The sequence below is a fragment of the Chrysemys picta genome, chromosome 5 (assembly GCF_011386835.1).
Source record: "Chrysemys picta bellii isolate R12L10 chromosome 5, ASM1138683v2, whole genome shotgun sequence".
NCBI classification, from domain to species: domain Eukaryota; kingdom Metazoa; phylum Chordata; order Testudines; family Emydidae; genus Chrysemys; species Chrysemys picta.
The window spans coordinates 123,454,934-123,482,225 of NC_088795.1; the positions used below are offsets into that span (position 1 = coordinate 123,454,934).

At 38.4% G+C, this 27,292-nt stretch overlaps 1 protein-coding gene across 50 annotated transcripts in view; it reads right to left on the minus strand.

The window, feature by feature from the left end:
* The window catches only part of ADD1 (adducin 1), a 115,303-nt gene that overhangs the window by 37,452 nt on the left and 50,559 nt on the right, over nucleotides 1–27,292 (minus strand). For all 50 annotated transcript variants that reach the window (XM_065598310.1, XM_065598318.1, XM_065598323.1 and 47 more), the window contains 8 exons: nucleotides 21,751–21,963; nucleotides 20,358–20,520; nucleotides 19,297–19,448; nucleotides 6,913–6,993; nucleotides 4,604–4,753; nucleotides 3,378–3,521; nucleotides 3,123–3,221; nucleotides 2,808–2,984 (listed from right to left, as the gene is read on the minus strand). In XM_065598310.1, coding sequence (XP_065454382.1) covers nucleotides 2,808–2,984; nucleotides 3,123–3,221; nucleotides 3,378–3,521; nucleotides 4,604–4,753; nucleotides 6,913–6,993; nucleotides 19,297–19,448; nucleotides 20,358–20,520; nucleotides 21,751–21,945 — 1,161 coding nt within the window. In that variant the 5' untranslated portion in view covers nucleotides 21,946–21,963. The remainder of the gene's footprint in view (nucleotides 1–2,807; nucleotides 2,985–3,122; nucleotides 3,222–3,377; nucleotides 3,522–4,603; nucleotides 4,754–6,912; nucleotides 6,994–19,296; nucleotides 19,449–20,357; nucleotides 20,521–21,750; nucleotides 21,964–27,292) is intronic.

The window sequence follows — 27,292 nt, forward strand, 5'->3', positions numbered from 1 at the left end:
CCCGGAATGAAACATATTTGGTGTTCTCTGGTATGTCTGATGCAATTCTCAAGTGAAACTTCAAAAGTGTCAGACTTAAATCAAAGTTGCACAAAATCTCCAAGTTTTCCTAGTATCATATTCTGTCTATTCATTTATACTTTTACCCTATTTCACTGTTATCTAGCACTCAAACTGATGAATTTAACATTGTTTCCACCACCAAGATATCAACAACAAGAGAGGGGAGGGATAGCTCAGTGGTTTGAACATTGGCCTGCTAAACCTAGGGTTGTGAGTTCAATCCTTGAAGGAGCCGCTTAGGTATCTAGGGCAAAATTAGTATTTGGTCCTGCTAGTGAAGGCAGGCAGCTGGACTCATTTCGGAGTCCCTTCCAGTTCCATGAGATAGGTATATATCCATATATAAAAGAGAATGGGATAAAAGGTAATTGAAGATAGAGGATGGGGTGGGGAAGAGGGAAGTCTTTCACCTGCAGTGTCAAAACTTATCATTTAGCTTGTAGTAGTGAAATAATTATTCTGAAAGCTAGCAGGCTACAAAATACAACGGTAGGTAATTTTTAATGTTTACATAATTTTGTTTAAAAAAAGATTATGAGAGTACTGAGGTTAGGAATACTACAACTCTTTCTGCCTACTCTCTCTTTTCCTCTTCACACTTGCACTCCATCCCACTGTATGGCTTCTCTTTGGTTTTCTCCTACTTTCTCTGAATTAGTCTTTCCTTTCCCTTCCCAGCGTCTCATCTTTTTTCCCTTTCTTTCTCTTTTGTTCTGAGTTTGGTTTCTTCTTGGTAAAATAGCACTTCACACAGTGAAAGAAATTTACTGTTTGTTACTTGTTTGTTAGTTTCTCTCAAAATTTTCCACATGCAAAGCCTTCTGAATTTGATAAAGGGGAAAAAGTGTAATTATAGTCCATTTCATATGGCAATAAATTCTTTATAAACGAAGCATGTTGCAGAGAGCATTTGACTATAATTGTGTAATCTTTAGTCAGTTTCCTCTGAGGTAGTTCCATGTGTAAAGCACTATTACCCTGCAACGATGCCTTGGCTGCTGTCCCATTTTCCACCAACCAAAGTGCATCCGGACTGGAGGTAGATAACAGATATAGGAAAATGGTGTTGGAGATTACCTACAGTTGACTACATGGCCAGGGACTCATTACACACATTTAATATTGTGGTGAGAAGGGAGAATAGCCATATTAATATCATAAAATTATGGTAACAATTGTTACGAGTCAGGATTGTATCAGTATATTTGTATATGACTACTTCCTGAGACAAGTTGCTCTTGCAAGCCAGAGCCCAGCTAAATTAAGATACAGGATGTTACAAAATTACCCTCTGTCTCTTTAAACTTTTCTGGTGGGTGTGTCTGATAAGAGATGAAGTAATGGACCATAAACGCACACCCCAATGTCATATTATAACCAAGCTCTTAAGCTCTTTGCATCAGTTAATACACATTACCAAATGTCTGGCAATAAAGGTAAGTTGAGAAACAAGAAGTGTTAGAATGATGCACTATATACTACACTCTAACCTTAAACATACGGTCCTTTCTGTTTTAACTTTTCTAACTTTTTTAACTCTAAATTTGTTTTTTAAAGGAAATCTATAGTTTACCACAATTTAATTCCATGTTTTTAAAACACACACACACACACACACACACACACACACACACACACACACGGTTGAAATGGCGTTTATTGAGGGCTGTTGCATGGGAGATGAAAGTTTCGGAACAACCTCTGGTCTCTCTCCAGGTTGAGGGTTCACGGACTGTAGGGAAAGATGGTGTTGATGGCATCACCCTTTAACAGCCTCTTGTGGCTAGTCAAAGCATGTCAGTTTTGTAGGATACATTAAAGCAGCTCAGTCTAGTAGAGAAGCTCTGGATTTTAAGACAAATTGGGACACAGGATAAAATAAACTTTCATATTAGTGTAGTGGCTGTCTGTAGAAATAGCAATGATTGCTCACTCAGTGATTGCTCATACTGAGCTTTGGACACTGGAAATGGTTTTGTTGAAAGAAGGAAACATTGTTCCAGATACCGGGAATACCCAATCTCTCTAAAAATATCCTAGCTTCAAGCTGGGTAAAGATTTAGTCTGAATCATAACCTATATCACAGGCAATGTCATTGCTGGGCATTATTCAGAATGATCGTGTAGACTTTAACCTATGACCCTCAGACAAATGTTCTATCAATGGAGCCATATGGACCATCATTCTGTGTTAATACGCAAAGACCCCTCTAACAATGTGACATCCCGAGAAGTCCAAGTTTACCTTTAGACTCCACCTTTTTGTTAAGGGGTAAGGAGGAAAGGGCTGCATGTTATTATCTGAAGAGGCTGCATGCACCACAATCACAACTAACAAAAGGAACCAGTCTGTATTACAAGAGGTACAGAATCTAGTGAGTATGAACATTAAGGCCTGATCCAAAGCCCTCTGACAGCAAGAAGAGTCTTTCCACTGACTTTAGTGGGCTTTGAATCAGGCCGTAACTGACTATTCTATCTTACATGGAAGCTTTAAATACTTAGATTAAAGATTAATAAATGAATTAACCTACATGGTTCTTTTTTCACATTATAGCCTAGACACTAACCTAAGAAAAACTTAGTATTTTGGAATCTCAAGAATCAAATTTGTCAGCAAATAAAAAAAAAAGTAAAACATGATCAAAAAACCTGAAAAAAATCTTAGTTTCTTTATAGCACTTAAGAAAGAACTTTGCATTCATCATATAAAAACTCATTAGATATGATGTTATTTGCTTTACCAGATTATCAAGCATTCGCATAAGGGCTTCAAACTCCTGCTCTCCAATCTGCCATTTTGGATGGGATACAGTACCCTCAGCTGCTGGAGACTCAGGAGAACGAGATTTGGCTTTGTATTTTCCAGGGTCTAACAGCACTAAGTTGTCAGGCCCACCTGCACTGGCCAGGGTACGTACCTTAAAAATAATTAAACCACATTTTAGTTTAGATTGAAACTGTCACTTCTTAATCATTCAACTATCCATCTGTTTGAAGGTTACGTATCATGTTGTTATAGATAGCAGATTCATTATATAATATATTAAGATTCTTACTTGAATCTCACAGGCAACTACTAGATTATGAATATAGTAGAAAGCCTCTTCAACGGTCTCCCCAACTGATACCAAGCCATGGTTTCTGAGAATAAGGACCTAGAAGAAATAGACATTGCAAGGAATATGAGCTGCTACAAGAAACCTACCTGCCAAGAACTAAACAAACATACCTCCCTTCCTTCCCATTTCCAATTAAAAAAAAAAAAAATCGCTATTTTCTTTTAATATTGACCTATGTATGGAATAACTGACCTTGCTTTTAGGTCCCAAGTTTTTCTGAATTAACACTTTTTCTTCATCGTCAACCAGAATACCATGGTAGTCATGATAGGCCACTTCTCCAAGAGAGAGTGCTTCTGGTGAAATTGGCAAGAGACCACACTTCATTGCAGAAACCTGAGAAACATAATAGTAGATTTTGAGAGAGAAGTAAATAAAAACAAGAAGTCATTGGTATACATTATATACACTAATGAGTGAAGTGGAGGGTGAAATTTCATTGTTAATATTATTTAAATAGAACTGAGACATTTAAAAGCAGGAGAACTGAAGATTGGTCAGAAGACAAGACAGAAATGTGAAAAGATTTAGAAAATCAGCCTCTTACCCTTAATTCATACTCTCTTTTAAGTGAATATTTTAAAATATAAGATTATAAGTGACAAGCTTTCCTGCAGCTTATTACACAAAATCATGGTTAAAAACGACAATCATTTTTATAGCTTAAAATCCTCAGAATATGATCCAAAATTTGGAATTTACTCAATTTGGGTCTTGTTATCCACCTTAAAATCATTTTATTGCTGTTCTGAATCAATTTAATAAGAAAAATATCAAAATAAGAACTGCAATAAAGCAATTTCCTGAATATTTGAAACTCAGTCACTGGGTTGGCTCCTAAAAAAGCTTCTGAGGTGGAATTGATAATGATTTATAACTAGTTGTTCTTGGAGATGGATAAAAACAGGGATCTACAAGTCAACATGGTCATCACAAAGCCCACTGTTTGAGATCAATGCTGCTACTTGTGCTGTGAATCAGTTACAGATGTGCTACCAGAACAAAATGTAGATAGGACGCAAGTACTCCAATACATAGCATATATATGCAGAAAATATTACAAAGTGTGCCTTACTGGGCCACTGGAGGACACTTTACCTTGTTATGATCCATTGACTGAAAAGGTTCTATTACAATCTGAAATTTGCCATTTGTCTAGTGTTATTTCTAAATATTGATCCAAGATTTCATATTCATAAACAACATTAGCACAGATAGGGTCTATTTCTACAGTACGGCCCAATTTTGCAAGCACTCACAGGAATACTCACACGCTCATTAACTATTTGACTTCAAATAGGACTCCTCATTAGAATACTGGTTTCAGGGGATCAAGCCCTTAAACTACAAAGTAATTATAGGACTACTTGGGACCAGCTACACTTCTCTTAAAATCTACAGTAAGAGGAACTGCTTACCGCTGCCCCTGCTGGTGTATGGATATGAACAATGCATTTAACATCAGGTCGAGCAGCATAAATTGCAGAGTGCAACGTAAAACCAGCTTGGTTTACTCCCAGGTTAGTGCTTCCACGATCAACTATATCTCCTTGAATATTGATTTTAACCTGACAATATAAGAAAACATTGTAATAAAAAGTTTTATAAGTTATTGTTGTCCCAAATGTATTTAATTCAGCATCTTCCTATAGCAGTTTTTAAAATTATATTATTGTATTTTAACAATATCATACTACATAACAGTATGTTATATATAAACGTATATAAACCAATGTCATTAACAGCAACAATATTAAGCTTTAAGATCAACATATTTTAAACAGCTGTAGAATTGGTCTACAGTAACACCAAATGAGCTTTCTATATCATTGCTCTTTTGTAAGAAATCAAATCCATCAACAAGCAATTGTATAAACAAATTATTTCCCCCCTCTACATTGTTCAACTTTCACTCCCTTGATTCTTGTGATGACATTTCCACTAGTTCTTCACTGATCAGAGTGTCTTTCAGCCTAGACACGGCCTGAATTACTAATGTAAAAAAACAAGCAAGGAGAAAAAGCCTTTTAGAAAACTAACACAAAACCTTTCAGTCCTCTTTTATGCATCCTAATGTAGCAAGAAAGAGTACACGCTCACTTCTTTGCCTATTTCTTTTCAGGTCACTTTTTTAGCTGCTAATAATAAGGTTCCCTTAACATTCAGCTCCTGGAATGTTATTCAGGCCCCTCTTTTTCCTCATTGATTAATCCCAAATCTAGAAAGAAAGAAATCTGATCCTTTTTATACTTGATTTCTTTTTCCCTTCTGGCTGCAAACAAGTATCTACAGGTTGTCAATAAATTTTGAGACTATGTATAGAATACTTTACTTTGGTCTTTGATTGGCAACTAAAGCGGTCTTTGAAAGTCTGTAGACTCTTTGTATGTAAATTGGACCATCATCAGTGTTTAATTTTAAGAACCTTAGATACTAGTTGATTAAGAAATGCAATTAAATTCTTGCCCTCTAGGCTTATTGGGACACCCCCTAGCCACAGATTTGTATTGAATGCTTGGTTTTCCAGAAGTTCAGTCTTACAGGTAATGTCTTGATTTTCTTTAATTGTTGCAGACAATAATATACAGAGTTCAGTTATTTTCCCTCTTTTCTCCTATATCCTGTTCTCAAGCCATACTAACACCAGTTTAGACAGAACTATGCAGTTTCCCAAAATAGTGTCAGAGAGGACTAAGACATCTAGTTTGGGGATCTGTGGCCACTACAGGCATAAGTAATGAATTAGTCTTAGTGCTAAATTATTTCAGCATTGCCATGGATAGTACCATGGCTTTATGTCCTTTTGAGGGGTGCTGCAGTATGCAAGCCTCTGAGTCACTGCTGGATCTTCCTCGAGCTTGATGAGAAGTAAAGCAGTCTTGCATCACTAGGCTTTATTTTATTTATTTATGTAAAGAGATTTTTAGTTGCAGAGGAGGCTTCATAACACTACCCTCCCACAAACAATATCTGAAAGTTACATGACAAAAACAAAATTATAACCTTTGACACAACTGTGCCAACTTGATTTTTCGGCTATCTGTCACCACAGTCCCATTGCCCTAGGTGTAGGCCTGTTATTATGCACTACTATTTATTTTCAACAAGATCTGGAAAAGAGAATATACTTGGTTAATCCAAATCTATTGTCTTTCTGTAATCCAGAATTAAAGGCAGCAAAGGAAATACTTAGCACTTCATGTCGTGAAATCACTGCAAAATCATTAAAACTATAAATATATATTAACCTACAAAACAGGTACTGTAAGTACATGAAGAAACCGAGGAAGAGAGATTACAGAAATTGCCCAAGGTAACAGACAGAATTAATGTTGGAGAAAGGACTAGAACTCAAGAATTCCCCATTCTCAGTCTTGTGCAGTTTTTATGTAATTAATACCTCAAATTAAAATTTAGGATAATGTAGATTTATTTTAGTATATGAAAAAAAACTAAGGACCAAGAGTTTACACTCAAATTACAATCTGAAATTTTATGTCCATTAAAAGAGAAGTATTTTACTTCCAGCATGAAGGATACTGAAATCAGTCAAACTCTTTAAAAAAAACATGCAACAAAACTGTTCTGGCCATGAGACTGCAGCAGAAAATAACTTGTAGTATTTTCTAAAACATGCTTATCTAAGTTTAACATACATATATGCTAGACAGAATTTAGATGTTTATATCCATGTTCTCTTGGTATAGAAATAGAAACTAGCACTTACCAAACTGGATGCAGAAACCTCACTATAAAGAAGTCCAAAAGGTACAATCAGGAAGTGCTCTTGCTCAGAACTTACTCTGGCCTAAAAATACAACAAGAGTGAAAGCTAAACCTTTACCAAAAAAAAAATGTAATCTTTTAAATTCAAGTTCTGTTTTGTTAGCCCTAGGAAATATGCCATACAATAAAATTACAAGAGAGTTGTTGAACACGGGAGATGTACATATTCCAGAAGCATAAACTAACAGTCATGCCAGATCCACTATAATTGACATAATTTATTAAACCATAGTACACTTGCTAATAGCCCATGTTTAATAAGGCCTCAGGGAGGCCCAGGCTACAGTCTCTCAGGCTGATGGAAGACCAAGATGTAAGTAAAACACCAAGGGGGGTGCTCAGATCCTACAATAATGAAGGACTGATAACAACCTAATGGTTCCCTAATGCTCTATGGGAAGCACAGTTTTGGAGAAGCAATATTGTCACCCATAGTGTTAGTGTCTTAGAAAAACCTCTGTTTGCCATAGGGAATGTAGGATTATTAAGCAGAAAACTTGTGGAAATTTAAGCAATCCAACTAAAGGGTTTGAACATCTTGACCTGGGTGGGATGAACCCTTTAAGTAAATGACTTTTGATGGTGTTGGGGAGGGTAGCATGCCTGGGGGCTCTCCACCAACTATCCTTCTTTTTACACAGCAATGTTTAGCTCAAGGTTTAACACACAGATGATGGCGTTCATAACTCAAAATTAATTTGTAGTTTGTAAACTGTTTAGGGCAGGAACCATATTTTTGTTATGTTTTTAGAGTGCCATGCACAAAGTAGCTACGGCCTCCAGATGCTATTGCAGTATTATAACTTATACCACGGTGTAAAATAAATCAAAGGATGCTTTAAGATGTGTCACTAGCTTAACTGCACACATCAGCAAAAGCAATGTATTATCTGTGCACACCCTTGTACCAGAGATCAAAATAGGACGTTTTTTCATAGTCCCATAGACAACCTCAAACCTCCATCTAAATGATCCATTAGTAGTTTTATGAAACTAAATGGATGATTCTTTTCTTATCTCCTCTTCTACCATTAACCCACATTCCTTTTTTAATTAAAGAATTTTATTAGGATCTATTTACCACGTATAAAAGTGATACTCACACTGAGACCCACAAGCTGCAAGCGGCTCTTTAATGTGTCTCCAGTAGCTCTTTGCAGCACATGCTATTAAAACACTGTGTGATTTAATTATTAACCAATCAGGATGCTTTTACTATGTTATAAACCAACTGTAGTTGATAAAATAATAATACTTGGTCATTTTGCTATGAGAATATTACTTACACACACACACACAGTAAATGAAACAATGAAGTCACACTGCTGTCGCTCTTTTGGGTAATGTTGATCACTAATTCGGCTCTTGAACACTGAGGTCTGCATATCACTGATGTAGAACATTAAATTAGAGCTGTCAAGCAATTAAAAAAATTAATCGCGATTAATCGCACAATTAAAAAAATGAATAGTGATCAATCGCGCTGTTAATAATAGAATACTATTTATTTAAATTTTTGGGCATTTTCTACATTTTCAAAATATACTGATTTCAATTATAAACAGAATACAAAGTGTACAGTGCTCACTTTATATTTATTTTGATTACAATATTTGCACTGTAAAAAACAAAAGATATAGTAGTTTTCAATTCACCTAATACAAGTACTATAGTGCAAACTCTTTATCATGAAAGTTGAACTTACAACTGTAGAATTATGTACAAAAAATAACTGCATTCAGAAATAAAACAATGTAAAACTTTAGAGCCTACAAGTCCACTATGTCCTATTTCTTGTTCAGCCAATTCCTCAGACAAACAAGTATGTTTACATTTGCAGGAGATAATGCTGCCTGCTTCTTGTTCACAATGTCACCTGAAAGCGAGAACAGGTGATCTCATGGCACTGTTGTAGCCAGCGTTGCAAGATATTTACATCCCAGATGTGCTAAAGATTCATATGTCCCTTCATGCTTCAACCAATATTCGAGAGGGCATGCGTTCATACTGATGACGGGTTCTGCTTGACAACAATCCAAAGCAGCGCGGCCCAACGCATGTTCATTTTCATCATCTGAGTCAGATGCCACCAGCAGAAGGTTGATTTTCTTTTTTGGTGGTTTGGGTTCTGTAGTTTCCGCATTGGAGGGTTGCTCTTTTAAGACTTCTGGAAGCATAATCCACACCTCATCCCTTTCAGATTTTGGAAGGTATTTCAGATTCTTAAACCGTGGTTCTGGGCTGTAGCTGTCTTTATAAATCTCACATTGGTACCTTCTTTGAGTTTTGTCAAATCTGCAGCGAAAGTGTTCTTAAAATGAACAAAGTGCTGAGTTATCATCCCAGACTATAACATGAAATATGTGGCAGAATGCAGATAAAATAGAGCCAGAGACATACAATTCTCCCCCAAGGAGTTCAGTCACAAATTTAATTAACACATTTTTTTTTAAACGAGCGTCATCAGCATTGAAGGCTGTCCTCTGGAACGGTGGTCAAAGCATGAAGTGGCATATGAATGTTTAGCAGATCTGGCATGTAAATACCTTGCAATGCCAGCTACAAAAGTCCCATGCGAAAGCCTGTTCTCACTTTCTGGTGACATTGGTAAATAAGAAGTGAGCAGCATTATCTCCCGTGAATATAAACAAACTTGGTTGTGTTAGTGATTGGCTGAATGAGACGTAGGACTGAGTGGATTCGTAGGCTCCCAAGTTTTGCATTGTTTTGTTTCTGAGTCCAGTGATGTAACAAAAAAAAAATCTATATTTGTAAGTTACACTTTCATGATAAAGAGATTGCACTACAGTACTTGTATGAGGTGAATTGAAAAATACTGTTTCTTTGTTTATTATTTTTACAGTGCAAATATTTGTAATAAAAATAATACAAAGTGAGCAGTGTACACTTTGTATTCTGTGTTGTAATTGAAATCAATATATTTGAAAATGTAGAGAAACAGTCACAAGTATTTAATAAATTTCAATTGGTATTCTATTGTTTAACAATGCAATTAAAACTGTGCTTAATCGTGATTAAATAGTGTGAGTTAACTGCGATTAATCGACAGCCCTACATTAAATGGAATGCGTTTTATGTGGTTCAAAGTCAGGAAATATTATTCCAGAGATCAATTGTCTATAAATGCCAATCTAAGATCCAATGCAGTCAACAATTCAGTTTTTAGATTTCTAACAGTTATTTGAAGATGCAGTTCCTCTCTGGCTGGGCTTTTTACACTGTATCATTCTTGGTAGTCATCTTAGTACTTAAAATGGAAATCTAGGATTTATTTAAAGTATCTGCTCACTGGGAAAGTCCTCTCTCGTTCTCAGGGTGGGAACAGCAGTTACTATCTTACATCAGCACAGTTGAGAATAAGGCAAACAGTATAATGAGGGGCACTCAATCCGAAACTGCAGACAATACTGAGCAGTCACAATTCCAATTCTTTTTACACAGACAGGACTTCCTACGAAAAAGGATGAACGAAAACTAGACAATGTTGTCTGCTTCTAGGAACAATTACCGTATATACCTGTTCATTAGCCCGTTTGTTTATAAGCCGACCCCCCAAGATGGTTAGATAAAAATAGCAAAAACTGTATGACCCTTTCATAAGCCGATCCTGCATTTCAGGGGTTGGCAAACTTTGGCTCCTGGCCCATTAGGACAAGACTCTAGCGGGCCTGGACGTTTTGTTTACCTGGAGCGTTCACAGGCTGAGGGGCTCTGTGCCTGTGAATGCTCCAGGTAAACAAAACGACAAAGTATTAGATATTCAATTCAATGCTTCCATAGAGTTTAAAATCATCAATTTTTGGTGCAGACCCCCGCTCTTTGATGCATCAGTTTTTAATTATTTATTATTATTATTTTATTAGAAATATTCGGCTTATGAACGAGTATATACAGTAGGTCACATTCCAGTTATCTGAAGGCTGATGCCTGAGAAGTCAATCTCTCAGTTCTGGTTTTAGACATTTCAAAACTAATAGTCTGTCCTTTGTTTGAAACATATTTTCTTTATGCAAGGGATAAAATATAAAACAAATAAGATGGAGCCAAGCAATGAACACATCTACATATCATAGCATAAGAGAAATAAAATAGTAAAAGAAAAAGTCCTCAGTTGCTTATTTTGTTTTAATCATTTAGTTCCCCGTCACCCTCAAGTGCATTTCTCCATTAATGAACCACGTGTCTACATAAAGTTGACTAATTTTCTATACTCCAAAATGGGTTTTAGATTTTAAACTAGCAACTAAATTGATCAATGCATTGTTACATTATATAAGGGATTTTTCTGGGGAAAAGGGGTATTGGAGGGCTAGATTTCATACTATTTTTAGCCTTTAGAAAAAGAAAGAAAGGAAAAGAAAAGGACCCAAAGTCCATTTACTTCAATGGGGACTGAATCCAGTGCCAAAAGTATCACCTGTTATACAATTACCATTCCAGGATTCCTCCCCAAAAAAGATAATAGAATCCAGAAAGTATTCTTTTCTTTTTTCTAATCCCAATGGTCCAAGATTGATGGAGATCTCTTCACATTTTAGGATATAAATTTTTACCTCACCTCCATCTCCTCTAATTTATAGTCTCTACTTCACGGATGCCATTGCTCAAGTACACCTCCTTTTATAATAGACACTTACACCATTCCATAAATCAGTCACCATAGGGTGATTTAAGACTTGCTATTAGCTTAACCTCTACTGACCCAGACATATAAGGAGAGCTATGGTCTTTTCAAAACTCAAGCGATCCCACTTGACTGTACCATGCTGTTATCTCGTTAATTTAACTGTTGCTCAGTCATTAGCGTTTATCCCTCTACAGGCTTTCCAAATCAAACATCCCAGTGGGGACCTGTTCATGTAAGGTCAAGGGAATTCATGCACTTCACACATCCAATATTAGCAAAACCAGCTGTTAAATTTAATGCAAGTACAATATAAAGTCTTAAATTTATAGGACTTGTTTAATTAGTATAAAGGTTTTAAGTGGACAAAACTGTACAACTTTTAAAGCAAACATGCAAGGCAAATACATCCAGTAATATATAAAGACCCATAAAGTTAATAAAGCACTTTATCAAAAAGAGAGGTAAGAAACAAAGAGTGTCAACCCCAATCATCTTTGTGCAAATAAGCACAACAGCCCTAATAGTTTTTTATGGTCATTGTTTCATTAACAGCTATTTGGAGGTTATTTTCTATACAGTAGATCAATTTTTCAAAATGACGACACTTCCTCCAATGGATAATGAGTAACGGGTGAACCATATTACGTGGTTACACAACAAACCAATAGAGGAAGGAGGAAGGTAGTAACCCAGGAACCTATCCTTGTAACAAACCCCGATGCCAACTCTGTTCACATATCTATTCAAGTGACATCATCATAGGACCTAATCACATCAGCCATACCATCAGGGGCTCGTTCACCTGCACATCTACCAATGTGATATATGCCATCATGTGCCAGCAATGCCCCTCTGCCATGTACATTGGCCAAACCGGACAGTCTCTACGCAAAAGAATTAATGGACACAAATCTGACATCAGGAATCATAATACTCAAAAACCAGTGGGAGAACACTTTAACCTGTCTGGTCATTCAGTGACAGACCTGCGGGTGGCTATATTACAACAGAAAAACTTCAAAAACAGACTCCAACGAGAGACTGCTGAGCTGGAATTGATATGCAAACTAGACACAATCAACAAAGGATTGAATAAGGACTGGGAATGGCTGAGCCATTACAAACATTGAATCTATCTCCCCTTGTAAGTATTCTCACACTTCTTATCAACCTGTGTGTACTGGGCTAGCTTGATTATCACTTCAAAAGTTTTTTTTTTTCTCTTACTTAATTGGCCTCTCAGAGTTGGTAAGACAACTCCCACCTGTTCATGCTCTCTGTATGTGTGTATATATATCTCCTCAATATATGTTCCATTCTATATGCATCCGAAGAAGTGGGCTGTAGTCCACGAAAGCTTATGCTCTAATAAATTTGTTAGTCTCTAAGGTGCCACAAGTACTCCTGTTCATCTTAGCAATGCCACTTGCATAAAATGAACAGTTTTCAGAAGTATAATCTGAAAGAGGGGAACAGAAACTGCTCTCCCATATAAAGCAAAATACTCATGAGAATACAATTTAATTTTTAGAGATGTAATCAATTAATTTGAAGCAACTTAAGAAGAATGGCTCTAGATTTGGGCAAAAAGGTGAGTCTGGTTCAAGCTGAAATGTAAGGAGAAAATTGAATTGCAAACACTGATTTTTGAGTCAGGCACTATGAGGAAAGCTTTCTTTGCTACCTTTTATGGTTCAAATTGATAGTTTTGTTATGTATATTGATAGCATTTCAACATTTATAATCAAACTATTTAGATATAGTGCTTTTTCCCCCTCAAGCTAGTTACTAGTTGTTATCAGGAAAGACTTGTGGGCATCCTTTAGTCTGAAAGAGACGGTGGGAATTGCAGCCTATGATGTAGATGGTTTGCAGTGTCTCATGTGACTGAATAGACCAATCCGAGATTTGCATGATCTTTGGCAGTTATTGCAAATGTACATATCTCAGATGGGAGCTGCTTGCTTCCTACGGGCTGTTTTCTCTTCAAGCTATAGGAGCCAGCTCCTGTCATGGACTTTGATACTCTGATGGAGATGATGGTGCCACTTGTTACGATCACTTGCCAAGATTTCCCATTGGTCAGGATCAATTCCAAATTCCTTCATAGCTCACTTGCATGTGTCTTTATAGCAAAGCTTGGGACGTCCTGTTGTTCTTGTTCCCTCTGATAGCTCCCCATATAGCACGTCTTTGGGTATGCGTCCATCTTCCAACCTCAGATGACCCAGCCAGTGCAGTTGTCTTTGCTTGCGCAGGGCTGTCACACTTGGTAAATTTATCCTTTGAAGAACCTCTGCGTTGGTGACTTTATACTGCCATTTGGTGTTGAGTACGAGGCGTAAACAACGTAGGTGGAAACTGTTTATCCTTTTCTCCTGATGAGCATAAGCTGTCCATGTTTCCCCACCATTCATGAGTGTGCAGATGATGCAAGCTTGGTACACTAGCATTTTGGTCTTGATGGTAAGCTTTGAGTTGTTCCATGCTCTTTTAGTTAGTCTGCTAAAGGTGGTGTAGCCTTTTCAATGCAAACATTTAGTTCTTCATCCAGTGAGAGGTAGTGGTCACTGTAGAACCTAAGGCTTGGTCTACACTAACCCCCCAAATCGAACTAAGGTACGCAACTTCAGCTACGTGAATAACGTAGCTGAAGTTCGAAGTACCTTAGTTCGATCTTACCTCGGTCCACACGTGGCAGGCAGGCTCCCCCGTCGACTCCGCGGTACTCCTCTCGTCTAGCTGGAGTACCGCAGTCGACGGCGAGCACTTTCGGGTTCGACTTATCGCATCCAGACAAGACGCGATAAGTCGAACCCAGAACTTCGATTGCCAGCCGCCGAACTAGCGGCTGGGTATAGACGTACCCTCAGGCCTGGTCCCCACTTAGTCCGGACTTCGGACTAATGTACGCAAATTCAGCTACGTTAATAACGTAGCTGAATTCGAAGTACCTTAGTCCGGACTTACCGCGGTCCAGACGCGGCAGGAAGTCTCCCCCCGTCGACGCCGCGTACTCCTCTCGGCGAGCTGGAGTACCGGCGCCGACTGTGAGCACTTCCGGGATCGATCCGGGATCGATTTATCGATAAATCGATCACAGAACATCGATGGCGTGCCGCTGGACCAGCCGGTAAGTGAAGACTAGGCCTAAGTATCAGAGGGGTAGCCATGTTAGTCTGAATCTGTAAAAAGCAACAGAGGGTCCTGTGGCACCTTTAAGACTAACAGAAGTATTGGGAGCATAAGCTTTCGTGGGTAAGAACCTCACTTCTTCAGATGAAGTGAGGTTCTTACCCACGAAAGCTTATGCTCCCAATACTTCTGTTAGTCTTAAAGGTGCCACAGGACCCTCTGTTGCTTTTTGTAAACCTAAGTAGCTGAACTTTTGGACTAAATTTAGCTGGTTTGCATTTAAGGTAATTGAAGGATCTTGTGGAACCCCCTACCCTAATACAACCATTTTCTTGATGCTGATGGTGAGAGCAAATGCCTGACAGGCACTTGAAAGGTGGTCCATGAGTTCTTGTAGTACATCTTTATTGTGGGCTACGAGGGCATCATCATCCGTGAATAGAAGTTCCCTTATTAGCATCTTTTTGGTCTTTGACTGAAGTTGGAACAGGTTGAAGAGTTTCCCAGCTGATCTTGTGTGGAGATACGCTCCATCATTCATGTCCTTAAACGCACAGTTCAAGAGTACCGAGAAGAAGATTCAAAAAAGTGTAGGGGCAAGAACACAGACATGATATTTTCTCTGCATCCACTCCAAGAAAAGTGCAGAGAGCAAAACCATTGTATATCGCCTTTGTGAACCTAACCAAAGCATTTGACACAGTCAGCAGAACAGGTCTGTTTGCAATACTAGAAAAGACAGGATGCCCACCAACCCTGTTAAGTCTTATACGTTCATTCCACAACAAAATGAGAGCAACTGTCCAGTTTGACGGGTCCACTTTGGACAACTATCAGGAAAGAAATACAGTAGAACCTCAGAGTTATGAACACCAGAGTTACGAACTGACCGTTCAACCACACAGCTCATCTGGTACCAGAAATATGCAATCAGGCAGCAGCAGAGACCAAAAAGCCCAACCAAACAAAATAAATACAGTACAGTACTGTGTTAAACAAGCTACTAAAAAAATAAAGGGAAGTTTAAAAAAAGATTTGACAATGTAGGAAACTGTTTCTGTGCTTGTTTCATTTAAATTAAGATGGTTAAAAGCAGCATTTTTCTTCTGCATAGAAAAGTTTCAAAGATGTATTAAATCAATGTTCAGTTGTAAACTTTTGAAAGAACAATCATAATGTTTTGTTCAGAGCTACGAACATTTCAGAGTTATGAACAATCTCCATTCCCAAAGTGTTTATAACTCTGAGATTCTCCTGTAATGTCTTTATTTTCCATTAGACTGAGCCCTTGATATGACTGGTAACTACTGCTTATAATATTCTAAAGATTTATTAAAGGGATATATATATACTCAACGCCTTCTGGACAATTCTTGCTTGTAAATATTTTTATTACTATATTTGTATCTCCCATATGGGGCTTTTGAAACGGGGCTTGATTCTCCAACTCCCTGATTCACAGCTGCCTGGCCTTAGGTCAAGTTAGGGCTGCACGGGGCGGCCCTAATTTATGTTAGTGGAAGATTGGGTGTAGCAAAGCTCTACTCTGCCACTCTTCCTCCTCCTGCCTATGCTCGGCCCCTAGAATGCCCCCAATAGGGTCCTGCCTCCCCCTTTATACAAGGGGATTTGTGGGTGGATGGCTGACACAACAGGTGGTGGAGCTGCCTTTGCCAGATCTTTGCTAGTGGAGAGTTCCCTGACATAGTAAGATGCTTGCTACAGAAATAGAATAAGAGTAGTAAGTGAGGCTATTTGGCCCATTTCAGATTTTTAAGAAAATTTGTACTTTTTTCTTTTTAAGGGTCAGAGCTATATGAATGCCAATCTACAATATCACCAGATTTATATTCAACAAAAATCTGACTCTTTTCAATTGGCATTTCTAACTCAAGTCACTAAAAGTGAGGTGTCATATATCAGTTTCACTTGGTGGAACTAAGGGAAGAAAGTTATCCCACACAAAGGAATCTTTCATGGAAAGGCAAATGGAGAGGAGGGTCATAGTGAGACTAGTTTTCCTTCTCTAACTTTAGAGGGAAGAGGTTATTTTAGATAACTGTCAACATAGAAGATCATATATAAAAATTCTTTTACACACAAGGTATGTAGTAATAGTCCACTGGTGCACATAATGGAGTGTCTTAATGCTGTCTTTAACACCATGACTATTACTTATCATTGCAGATCATTTGTCAATTAGTAGCTTGTATAGCTATTTCCACTCAATCAATAGCAAATGGATGCTTATTTTAATTATGTTCAGAAAAACACTTGCATGATGGTACTGAACACATACTGCTTCAAAAACGTAACATTCTTCACACATTATCACGATACTCCTCTACTAAATTACTGCCAGGCCTAACCCGAGGAAGACATCTTCAAAAGTGGCCTGAAGAAATCTCTTTCTAAACAGTTCTTTAAAAACAACAACAAAAAAACCAAACCCTAACTTACTAACAGGCAGCCTGATTATTTTTCCTTTCCAATATTTCCTTTTAATTTAATACTCAGTAAAAACAGAAATTGGCAAAGACACCCTAAGTCAAAAAGCAATTAAGGGAGAAAAAAGGCTTGTTTGGTTTCTTCCCTGGAAGAGGTGGATGACTCCTCTGGGAGGTGAGCCTCATAGCTTGAGAAATGATGTCACAAAACACATGCAGCTAAGGGGTTAACTGACCATTTAAATTCACGTCTCCCATACCGTGCTTGTACATCCATCTGAAATGTATTTAATTACTGCAATAAAGTACCCAATTAGTATTTTTACACTGGCATTATTTCCCTTATACACTTGCCAATTTTGCCTTCGATAGTTTTACTACAGTTTTATCATCATTCCTTATACTGAGGCACATCAGCTTGGATGGCTCACTGTCACCTCAAGCTTGACATGGCCACAACCAAGAAGCTTCTCACTTCAATCCAGTCTGCTAGCCCGTTTTTCATTAGGGTTGATAATACTACCATCCTCCTCATAACTTGAGGATGGGGGGAAGGGTGGATGGAGAGTGGTTAAAATTTAACCCTTCCCTCTCCTTTTCACCTTCCATCTAGGCATTGAAGATGAACTGTTGCTTTTTAATCACATTTCTAAAAATTTCTTTCTATGCTTATTGCCAAATCATTCTTCCATGTCAGAATCAACTCTTGCCTTGAATACTGCAATCTCTCTTGGGACCTTTTGATGCTAACCTTGCCCTCTACAGTCCATCCAAAATGCTGCTGTCAAAATCATCTTTCGTACCAATGTCAGCTACCTCACCGGCTCCCCACTGCACTATGCATCAACTCCAAACTTCTTATAGCCTTGTTTCAGAGACCCTACATCTTTGCCAGCAGCTCCTTTCATGTGCCTTTGTCCTCACTACTCTACCAGTGATGCCAGTCTTTATATACCTACCTCTATACCTACTCTGAGCCATGAAAGAAGGTATGGATATGTTTATGAACTTTATGCTTAGAAAGGCACCCTTTTACTTCATTCAAGTCTCTCTTACAGTATCAATTCTGTCAGCTCGCCTATCCAAAGTGATGGGGGAGGTATTAAAAAAATTGTTAACAGAACCATCAAGATGTTTATATTCTTTAACAAGAAATTACGTGATCTTATTAGCATCACTGTTGCGTTTCAATGAACCTTTTCCCTTATTTATGACCCTCACTGGTTGTGTCATGGCTGGGCAAAAGCTATTTGTTTTTACAAAGTGCGCACCACTGATTTTAGATACTCAAGAAAATACTTATCAGTAATAATAAATGTCATTATTAATTTAAATAGTAACATTAGTCATCTAAACCAACTGAAAAATAATTAAGGGCAGCCACTGTAATATGCCAGAACAACAACTTCATATATGGAATATCCATACACAATTCAGCTCTGTTATGAAGACAATAGACTAGATTTCCTACTACAGCTGTGATTCTAATGACGACACCCATTTTAGCCCCTCATCTGGCTCATGAAATCTCCCTGCGCTGCCAGTCATTCTGTCAAGTATTATTATAAGTGCCAGTAATTACTCACTCAGTCACAATGAAGATAGCTGGCAGAGTGTGTTAAGCTAAGTGTTCTAAGATCAAATGTACCAGGGGTTTCTGATTCTCAGAAAGGGTTACTATTGTACTATAGGCATTTTCATAATTTTCAATAATATTTAAATAAATGATTAACAAAAATAGACATTTTATTATATTGAAAAAGAACCCTAAGAAGTTGCCTACTGAATGGTAAATAAAAATTAATCATTCCACTTAAGACATTAAATGCTTGAGCCTTTGAAAAACAAAAAACAAAAAATGTGTTTCATCATGAGGACTTTGGTGTACAGTCTCTTAAGACTCTATTCAAGCTAATCTGGCTGACATCCAAGCTGTTCTATTCTGAATTCTTGACATGCCGTGATGAATCTCTTCTCTATTATACTGTTTTCAATACCACTTCACTTCTGTTGCAATCAATAAGAGAGTGGGAAACAGGTGGAAAATATCCCTCTATAGAACAATTGTTTAGCTATGTGTTGATCCAATACTCACTGTTATATGATTGTAAATAAGCTGAGACCACCCAAAGAGATCTGCTAGTCTGTAGAAAGCTGCTAATTTACATCGCAATAACTTCTCCCCTTTCTCATAAGCAATGGAATCTGACCCTCTAAGGTCATTCACTGGTGTCACCATGCCAAGACCTGAAAAGGAAGAAGAAAAAGTATATGTAAATCATATGCTCAATATCTCAGTTAATGTCCAACAACATTCTGCCACATTTACTGTAGCTGTTTCTATAATGCTGACAGTTGATTGAACAACCAAAGAAGTCAAAAATTATACTTTCTAGCCTCCACCAGCTAGACCTCTGATAATGAGCATTTCATTTTTGCATGGACTGCCCATTTGGTAAAGATATGTTAAATACAGATAGCACTATTCAGCTGTATTGCAGATTTATTAGTGACAGTGTATTTTTCAATTAACATGTCTAATTTAAAAGGGCTTTAATATAAACCAGGGGTTCTCAAACTTCATTGCACTGCGATCCCCTTCTGACAACAAAAATTATTACATGATCCCAGGAAGGAGGACCGAAGACAGAGCCCCTCCGCCCTGGGCAGCGGGGCCAAAGCCGAAGCCCGCCCTCTTGGGGATGGGAGGGGTGAAGCCTAAGCTTGAGGGCTTCAGCCCTGGGTGGGTGGGGGCTGTGACCTGAGACACGTCGCCCAAGGCTGAAGCCCTGAGGGCCCTGGGTGGTGGGGCTTGGACTTTTGGCTTCAGTCACAGGCCCCAGCAAGTCTAATGCCAGCCCTGGTGACCCCATTAAAACCGGGTCACGACCCACTTTGGGGTTCCGCGTCACTGTTTCAGAACTGTTGATATAAACAATATACACAAATAATTATTCTTTATATCACTCCAGCATTTACAAGTTACTTTAACTGATTTGTTCGTTTATTTTTACAGCATCTCTGCAAACAAAATGGGCTGGTATTTCAGCTTGTTCACAACATTGTACCTTCATTTGAAAACTTCCTTAAAAATAATTCAAGTACCCATTACAAGTTGTGGCACATCTTTACCACAAATGATCCCTGTACACTCACTCATGTTTAATGCAGCCATTCCACCTTGTGGTGCCGCTGGGTAGACATTTGGTATATTTGTTGTCATGAAATCTGCAATCTGCTGTAAAGCCAACAAGCCTGTTGGGTTTTTTCCTTTCTTAAACTGTTCCTGGATCATGGATTCCAATTCTTCACAAAAGGCCTAGCAACAAAGTATTGAATATTGTTAAACATCGCAAAATTGCAGAACCATAACCAACCAGATTGCTAGCCTCACACATTCCTTCCCTTCTCAGCACTCTTCAGAGGGAAACACACTGCACACTCCCCCCCGCCAAGTCAGCTGGTGGCAGATTTATTGGGCCTGTTTCTGTCACTTAAAAATTTTGCTCTCCGCAGTTACAAATGGCATGAGTTTTATCAGCCCTTGCAAACTAACAATTTCCCCCTGATCAGGAAGAAGGATAATACAATATGTATGACTATTAGACATGAAGCAGAGAGCTAAAGCTTGCAGGAAGGGGGAACAAACTGAAATAGGGGTATTAGCTGGTGGGATCAATACAACAGGGTTGCTGCCTACCTGAAAGGTGACAACCCTAATTATGACATCACAAAACATGCATACCAATTCTTCTCAGAGAAGACATTTCATGAAAAGTGAGTCTTGTAACCCACTCATTAGCTATGCAAAAACGAAACTGCCAAATGAAGAGAAAGCTATCTGAGCAAAGAGCAGATTTTAGTCAAGGACACATATTTAAGTACCAAATTTAAATCAATCACTTTATCCTCTGGCTTCCCTTCTGGAAACAAAGGGTATCAAAAATCTACTGAATATTTCACTAAGTAATGACATATGAGGAAAAGTTACAAGAGCAAAATATGTCTATCTTGGCTAAACAACAATTAAGAGTTGAAGTAATTACAAATATTTGGGTTTAAAACATTAAAAAGCAAGGAGGAATTTACAATGGAAAAAGGAAGATCAAATAGGAGCAAACAGATCTAATTAAGTAAAGGAGAAATTTGAGCTGAGTATCAGAAAAGCATCTTCCTGAAGAGTGTGGAACTGTCTCCCAAATAAAATGATGACACTATCAATTGGGACAATGAAACTCGACTGGACACCACACTAGAAAATTATGCTCTAAAGACCACTCTTACATAGGCAAGGAAATCAAGTAAGTCTTAGGCTACATCTGCACTATGAGGTTGAGGTGTGATTCCCCTGCTCATGTATTCATACTCGTGCTAGTTCTCACCAAGCTAGCATGAGTATAAATAGCAGTGTAGTCACGGTAGCAAGGGTAGCGGCAGTGGGGGCATGTAGCCTTAAACATCTCAACTTCTGTTGAACGTACTGTATCACAGTGCAAAGTAACCAAAATCAGAATATATAACACTGAGGGAAAATATGGTATTTTCTTACTGGGCTTTGCAGAATCATGGAGACTCTCTTCTTTTGTTCCATCATGTTGAAATCTTGGCGCAAGTCAGGAGCCATATTCCTCTCTCGCAAGTACTCGGGGTTATTTTCATCAACTCGATCAAAATACCTTTCTTTGTGAGGCGCTGTTGTTGGGGGTGGTGAAGTCACCACCGTTGCACTGGAATCACCATTCATAGCAGAATTTTAAGGGTCCTAGGGAAAAATCAAACCAAGAAAAAAGTTAGAACCTAGATTGATAATACGTAAGTATTTATAAGACAGCAACACAGATCTGTATTCAAACATGTTCTTGGTTTCAACACAGCGCAAAATCAAGAACTAAATTAGTTTGGCTTCCACACTGCATACGCCACAGTTTTAATAGTATGCATAGAGGAAGCCAGGTATATTTTGTTAAATTAAAAAGTACATAAAAAGTAGTATGTACTCAGCATATAATTTTGAAGTAGTAAGGTGGAAAGTCAAACAAGACAGCTATTCAAATAGTCTCTACTATAGGCTCTCCATGTAATAATTCATCTTTAGTTATGCGTTCAGTTTTTTCCCCCCATAGACAATACTAGAAGGGTGAAGTCCCGAATATGAAGTTTTCAAATGTACAACAATGACACTCAGATATGCATATAAAGTGGTACAAAATGACATGTAAGATTCAATATTCCCAACATCAATACTGAAATGGAATCACCAGGTTTTACTGACTACTTCTGCCCAAAATATGGTGAATTATATAGTTAGACAGCAATATTTGGGAAGCATTTTTAAAAAGATGTTTAAAGAAAATTATAATGGTTTATATTTAAAATATTAAATGTAGTTAACTGAAGACTACTTGGAGAAATTCTCTTACATTGCTGTTCCTCCAGAGTGTCCTGGTATTGTTAAAATTTAAATTATTTATAAGGATTTCTTTTAGCAGTATATGCTCTCACATTCTTACTCACATTGCACCAGAGCGTTCACATATTAAAATACAAGATTTTAAAAGCTAAAAAAAAAACGGTATTTTACCATATAGGCAAAAAGCAAACACCAAAATAAAACAAAGGTCAGATTAAGTAGCCCACAAGAAAGCTTTGTTTTAAATTATTTCTCATTTTTAAGCTGTGTTCCTATCAGAGTATATTGCAAAGCTCCTTTTGTAGCTATTTTATAGCAGCTGATCTCTTGTTTAATTACAGACTTTTATACCAAAAATTATCGCCCCAACCACATGGCCTGATTTTCAGAACTACAGAGCTCCCACAAATCCCACTGAAGTCAATGGGAACCGCAGGAGCTCAGCTTTGAAGTCTCCAAAACTAACTGCCCTATTATGTGAACATTATGTTTAGGATATGTCTATAAAAATATAAATAAGTGTTTCATACTTTTGGTACTCAAAGCAGTAAAAATATATCATGTTTGCTAATACTGCAGAATTATCTTGGTTTTTTATCTTGTGATTTACAATTTTGAAATGGATTTAAGAGAAAGTATATCAAAAGACATGCATGTGAAAAAAAAAGTTCTTGTGAAAAGCAAATACTATGTTTATTCTAAATATGTTCTGATTAGAGCCCATCACTGCAGTATCAGAGTCCTTTTTTGGGAATTTGATACCAGAGGGGAAAAAATTGAGACTTATCCTAATACTCTGTATTGTATTTGTAACGAATGGTGTTAAGCAAGGCTGTGTGCTCTCACTTATGCTATTTACCATTCTCTTTGGTGCCATGGTGCTAGATTCTTTCAAAGACTGTGACTGAAGTATTTACATGCAATTCTGCACAGATGGCAGTATCTTCAATCTCCAGTGTCTACATGCTTGCACTAAAGTGACTGACTTGCTCATTAGGGAGTTCCTCTTCTCTAATGACTGTGCACTCAACAGCATGTAGCATCAAAGATCTGCAGCATCTAGTCAATTGCTTTTCTAGATTGGTAAAGTGATTTGGACTCTATCAGCCCCAAGAAAACCAAAGTACTTTACCAGCCTGCTCCAGGAAAAATGTATTCTGTCCCTGAAATCGCAATTCCTGACACACTACTTAATGTGGTAGAAAAAAATTGCTATCTTGGCATCATTTTATTGCGTAATGCCATGATCAATGATGAAATCATGCAATGCATTTCTAAAGCCAGTTCTGCCTATGGTTGACTTTGTCACTACTTGTGGAATGACATTCAACTTCACACTAAGATTAGTTTCTATTGTGCAATCATGTTAAGTACTCTTGTTTACAACTGTGCAACATGGACACTATAGCAGGCACTAGAGGCAACTAGAGTGTTTTCACATGTGCTGTCTGCATCTCATCTGAAAATCAAGTGGTCAGACAAGATACCAAACATTGAAGTCCTGGACAAGGCCAGCCCACAACATTTTGGTACCTGAGGTGGGGAGCTCAAATGACACCCCCATCCCCCCTCGCGTGGGCCAAAACTTTGAAAGGTCTCAATTCTGCCTTCTTCCTGTTCTACTCCTCTCATGGTACTGCTCTGCTACCTACCACAAAAAAGGAGAACTAACAACTTACAATGCCTTGTTCAAAAATTTTAAGTAACACTTAACTTTCAAACGCCTGAACAGCAAATGTAACTTTTCTTGTCTGCATAGTAAACACTGGCATTTTTATCGTTTTGAATAATCAAAGTGGAGCTTTCCGTGCCTTCTTGGTTGCAAAGATTTGAACTGCTTCCTGCTGAAGGTCCACAGTCTGGGCCAGCTCATGCTCTATTGAGATGGTTGCAAGGCCAACCAGCCTCTCCTATGTCATTGTGGAGCGTAGATGTGTTTTTATTAACTTCAGCTTGGAGAAGCTGCGTTATCCACTGGCAACTGTTACAGGAAGTGCTAGAAGTATGCGCAGAGCAACAAAAGCATTTGGAAAGAGGATGGTCATCTTATTTGTGCACATATATTCCAGAACAGCCTTTGGAGTTGATCCTGCTGAAACGTATCGTGAAAGGGCTTTCAGTTCATCACCTAAATCACTTGCATCAATATTGTGCATGTCATCATGTGTCAACACTGTCTCTAGTGCCCTGCATTGCTGGTGTAGGTCTTCTTCAGGTATAGCGAGGAGTTTTGGAATATCATACAACATCCCAAATATACTGCTGTGTTCCTTGAGCTGCATGAAACGTTCTTCAACTGACTGTATTGCACAAACTAGCACCTGGTTAAAGAATTCAACTTTGAATTGTTGTTTGGGGTCTCTTATGGGATTATCCCGTGCCTCGTAATCAAAATGTCGTCTTCTTCGGTGACTCTTGAATTCTTGAATGGGTGGGAAAATAGCTTCAGTGTGAAGTTCCTCTACCAACTTCTGTGCACTCTTCCGAACGTTTTGAAATCCCTCATTTGAAAACCTCACCCTAGGTTTTGGGTAGCAAGCATTCTCACAATGGCAATGAGCCTTTTCAGAACATTTTGCCAGTAAAGAGACTCTGATGCAATCTTCTCTTGATGCTGATCATCTATGATGGCCTTTAACCTTAGTCTCATCTCAAGCTCTTTCCACCTATGGAATGCTTTCTGGTGATTTTCTGCCTTCTCATGGCATGCCACATTTCTAGCCAGGTTTTTCCAGTCCTTTGTTCCTGTAGAACCCAATGTGGCTGGAACATTAGACTGGAAGAGTTTGCAACAAAAACAGTATGCAGCATTCTGGATTTTTAAGTACATAAGCCATGGCCTCTCCACTTTGTCACCATTAGGGATTTCATGCCAGTAATGTGTTGGATGGAAACTTCTATTTTCATTGTCTTTGGGGAACGAAGTTTTTCACTTGCTGTGGTCCATGCAGTACAAGGAAGTCCCTCAGGCTACTGCTCAAGTGGGTCCACAGTCCTGGATCATCTAGACATAAGGAACTAAACTCAGCAGCAGCTGTTTCTTGCGCCTCCACCACACTCTTCTCTGATCTACACTTTTCTTCAGGAATGTGCATGGTTACATCCATTTGAGATGGAGATATGGATGCTGCAGTAGCTGCCAGGTCACCTGCACTCTGACTAACTGGAAGATCAGGCACCTCCTCACCACTCACATTCTCACTGGGGCCGGAAGGCTCAACAGGAACATTTGTGTCTATGTATCTCAGGAGAGCTCCTTCCTGCTTAGATAGAAAAGCTTCCTTTGCTTTTTTCTTTTTCTGAATGCTGCCCCAGATGGGCATTTTCTTCTTCTTCTCCTTCTCCCCTCTCCCCCCCCCCCAGCATTATCTTGATCACCTGTATATAACAACAGAACCTTCATTCCTCCTAAAAACATGTTTCTTCCTGGAAGCCATTCACTCACTGATAAGTGGTTAAATAAGACCAACTCTATATCACATTTGAGACTGTGCCTTCCAATTCCTGAACATCCAGCCTATTTATCTGCATTATGTTATCCCATCAAATTTTGACTAAGCTTTTTGGAGCAGAGATAAGATTTTCCTTCATTTGCCATACAGGCAAATGTACTGAAAAGGACTGAAAAATTGACATAACTTAATACACAAAGTAGTTTACTCATAGTTGTAAAATTGATTTTTGCTGAATAGGTCAGTATAATATGACCCTGTATTATAAATACATAATGTATGCAGGACTTGAAGACCCTTGCCCCTCAGAGTAGGTAGAAATTTTGCCCAAACAAATGGGCCCAGAGAGCAACTAGTGCCTTTCCTCGTGGGAGGAAAAGACAAAAGGAACCAAATAGCCAGAGAACTGCTGTGGTATCTTGCTAAAGTCATCCCGTTCCCCCATTCTGATATCTAAGAATAGCATATCTTTAGATCATAAAAGTCCCTGTTGGTGTCATTGCCTAGAGATAGTAACAGGAAACCCAATATACAATTCAGATTTAAGAATCACATCTGGTCAGTTATACAGATCAATTCCAGGAAGAGATGGGAGAATGAGGGAGGACGACAACCCAGACACTACTAGTTTTTCAAGAGGGGATGATGCATAGCACAGAGAGGCTTGAACTGCTAGCTCTTCTGCAGGAAGGGAGGAGCAGGGGAACAGAGCACTCCAAACACAGCATCTCCTTTATGAAGGCAGAAAGGAGCCATGCCTAGAGCCACTCCTGCTTTCCCTAAAGGGAATAAAACAGAAAATAGGAAGTGAGAGCAGAACTGCCACATACATACTTCTGTGGTTACTTCAGAAAGAGGTTGGGGGCATCTTGAACAGCTTCAGTGCTGAATGCTGCAAGAGTTGAAATGGTAAGGCGGAACTGGCTGCACTTTTCCCTATCTGAAGGATTTACAGAACAGACTTATGATAGCAGTGGGTAGCATCTACTGGAGAACTTCTTGCTCTTTTGGAGAGCTCCATTCTAAGTCAAAGGAGCCTGATAGTAAAAATAAATCCCATCAGGAAGGTAACCTTTGAAGAGATATTTCAAGTCAACCTTACACCAAATCTTTCACAGTTCAGTCACAAAAAAAGCTGAACTTGTGACCTAGGAAAGAGCAGCCTTTAACTGTTTTTGATCAGTAAGTCACCTTTGCCTGTGCAAACTAGGGAGAACTACAGGACTCAA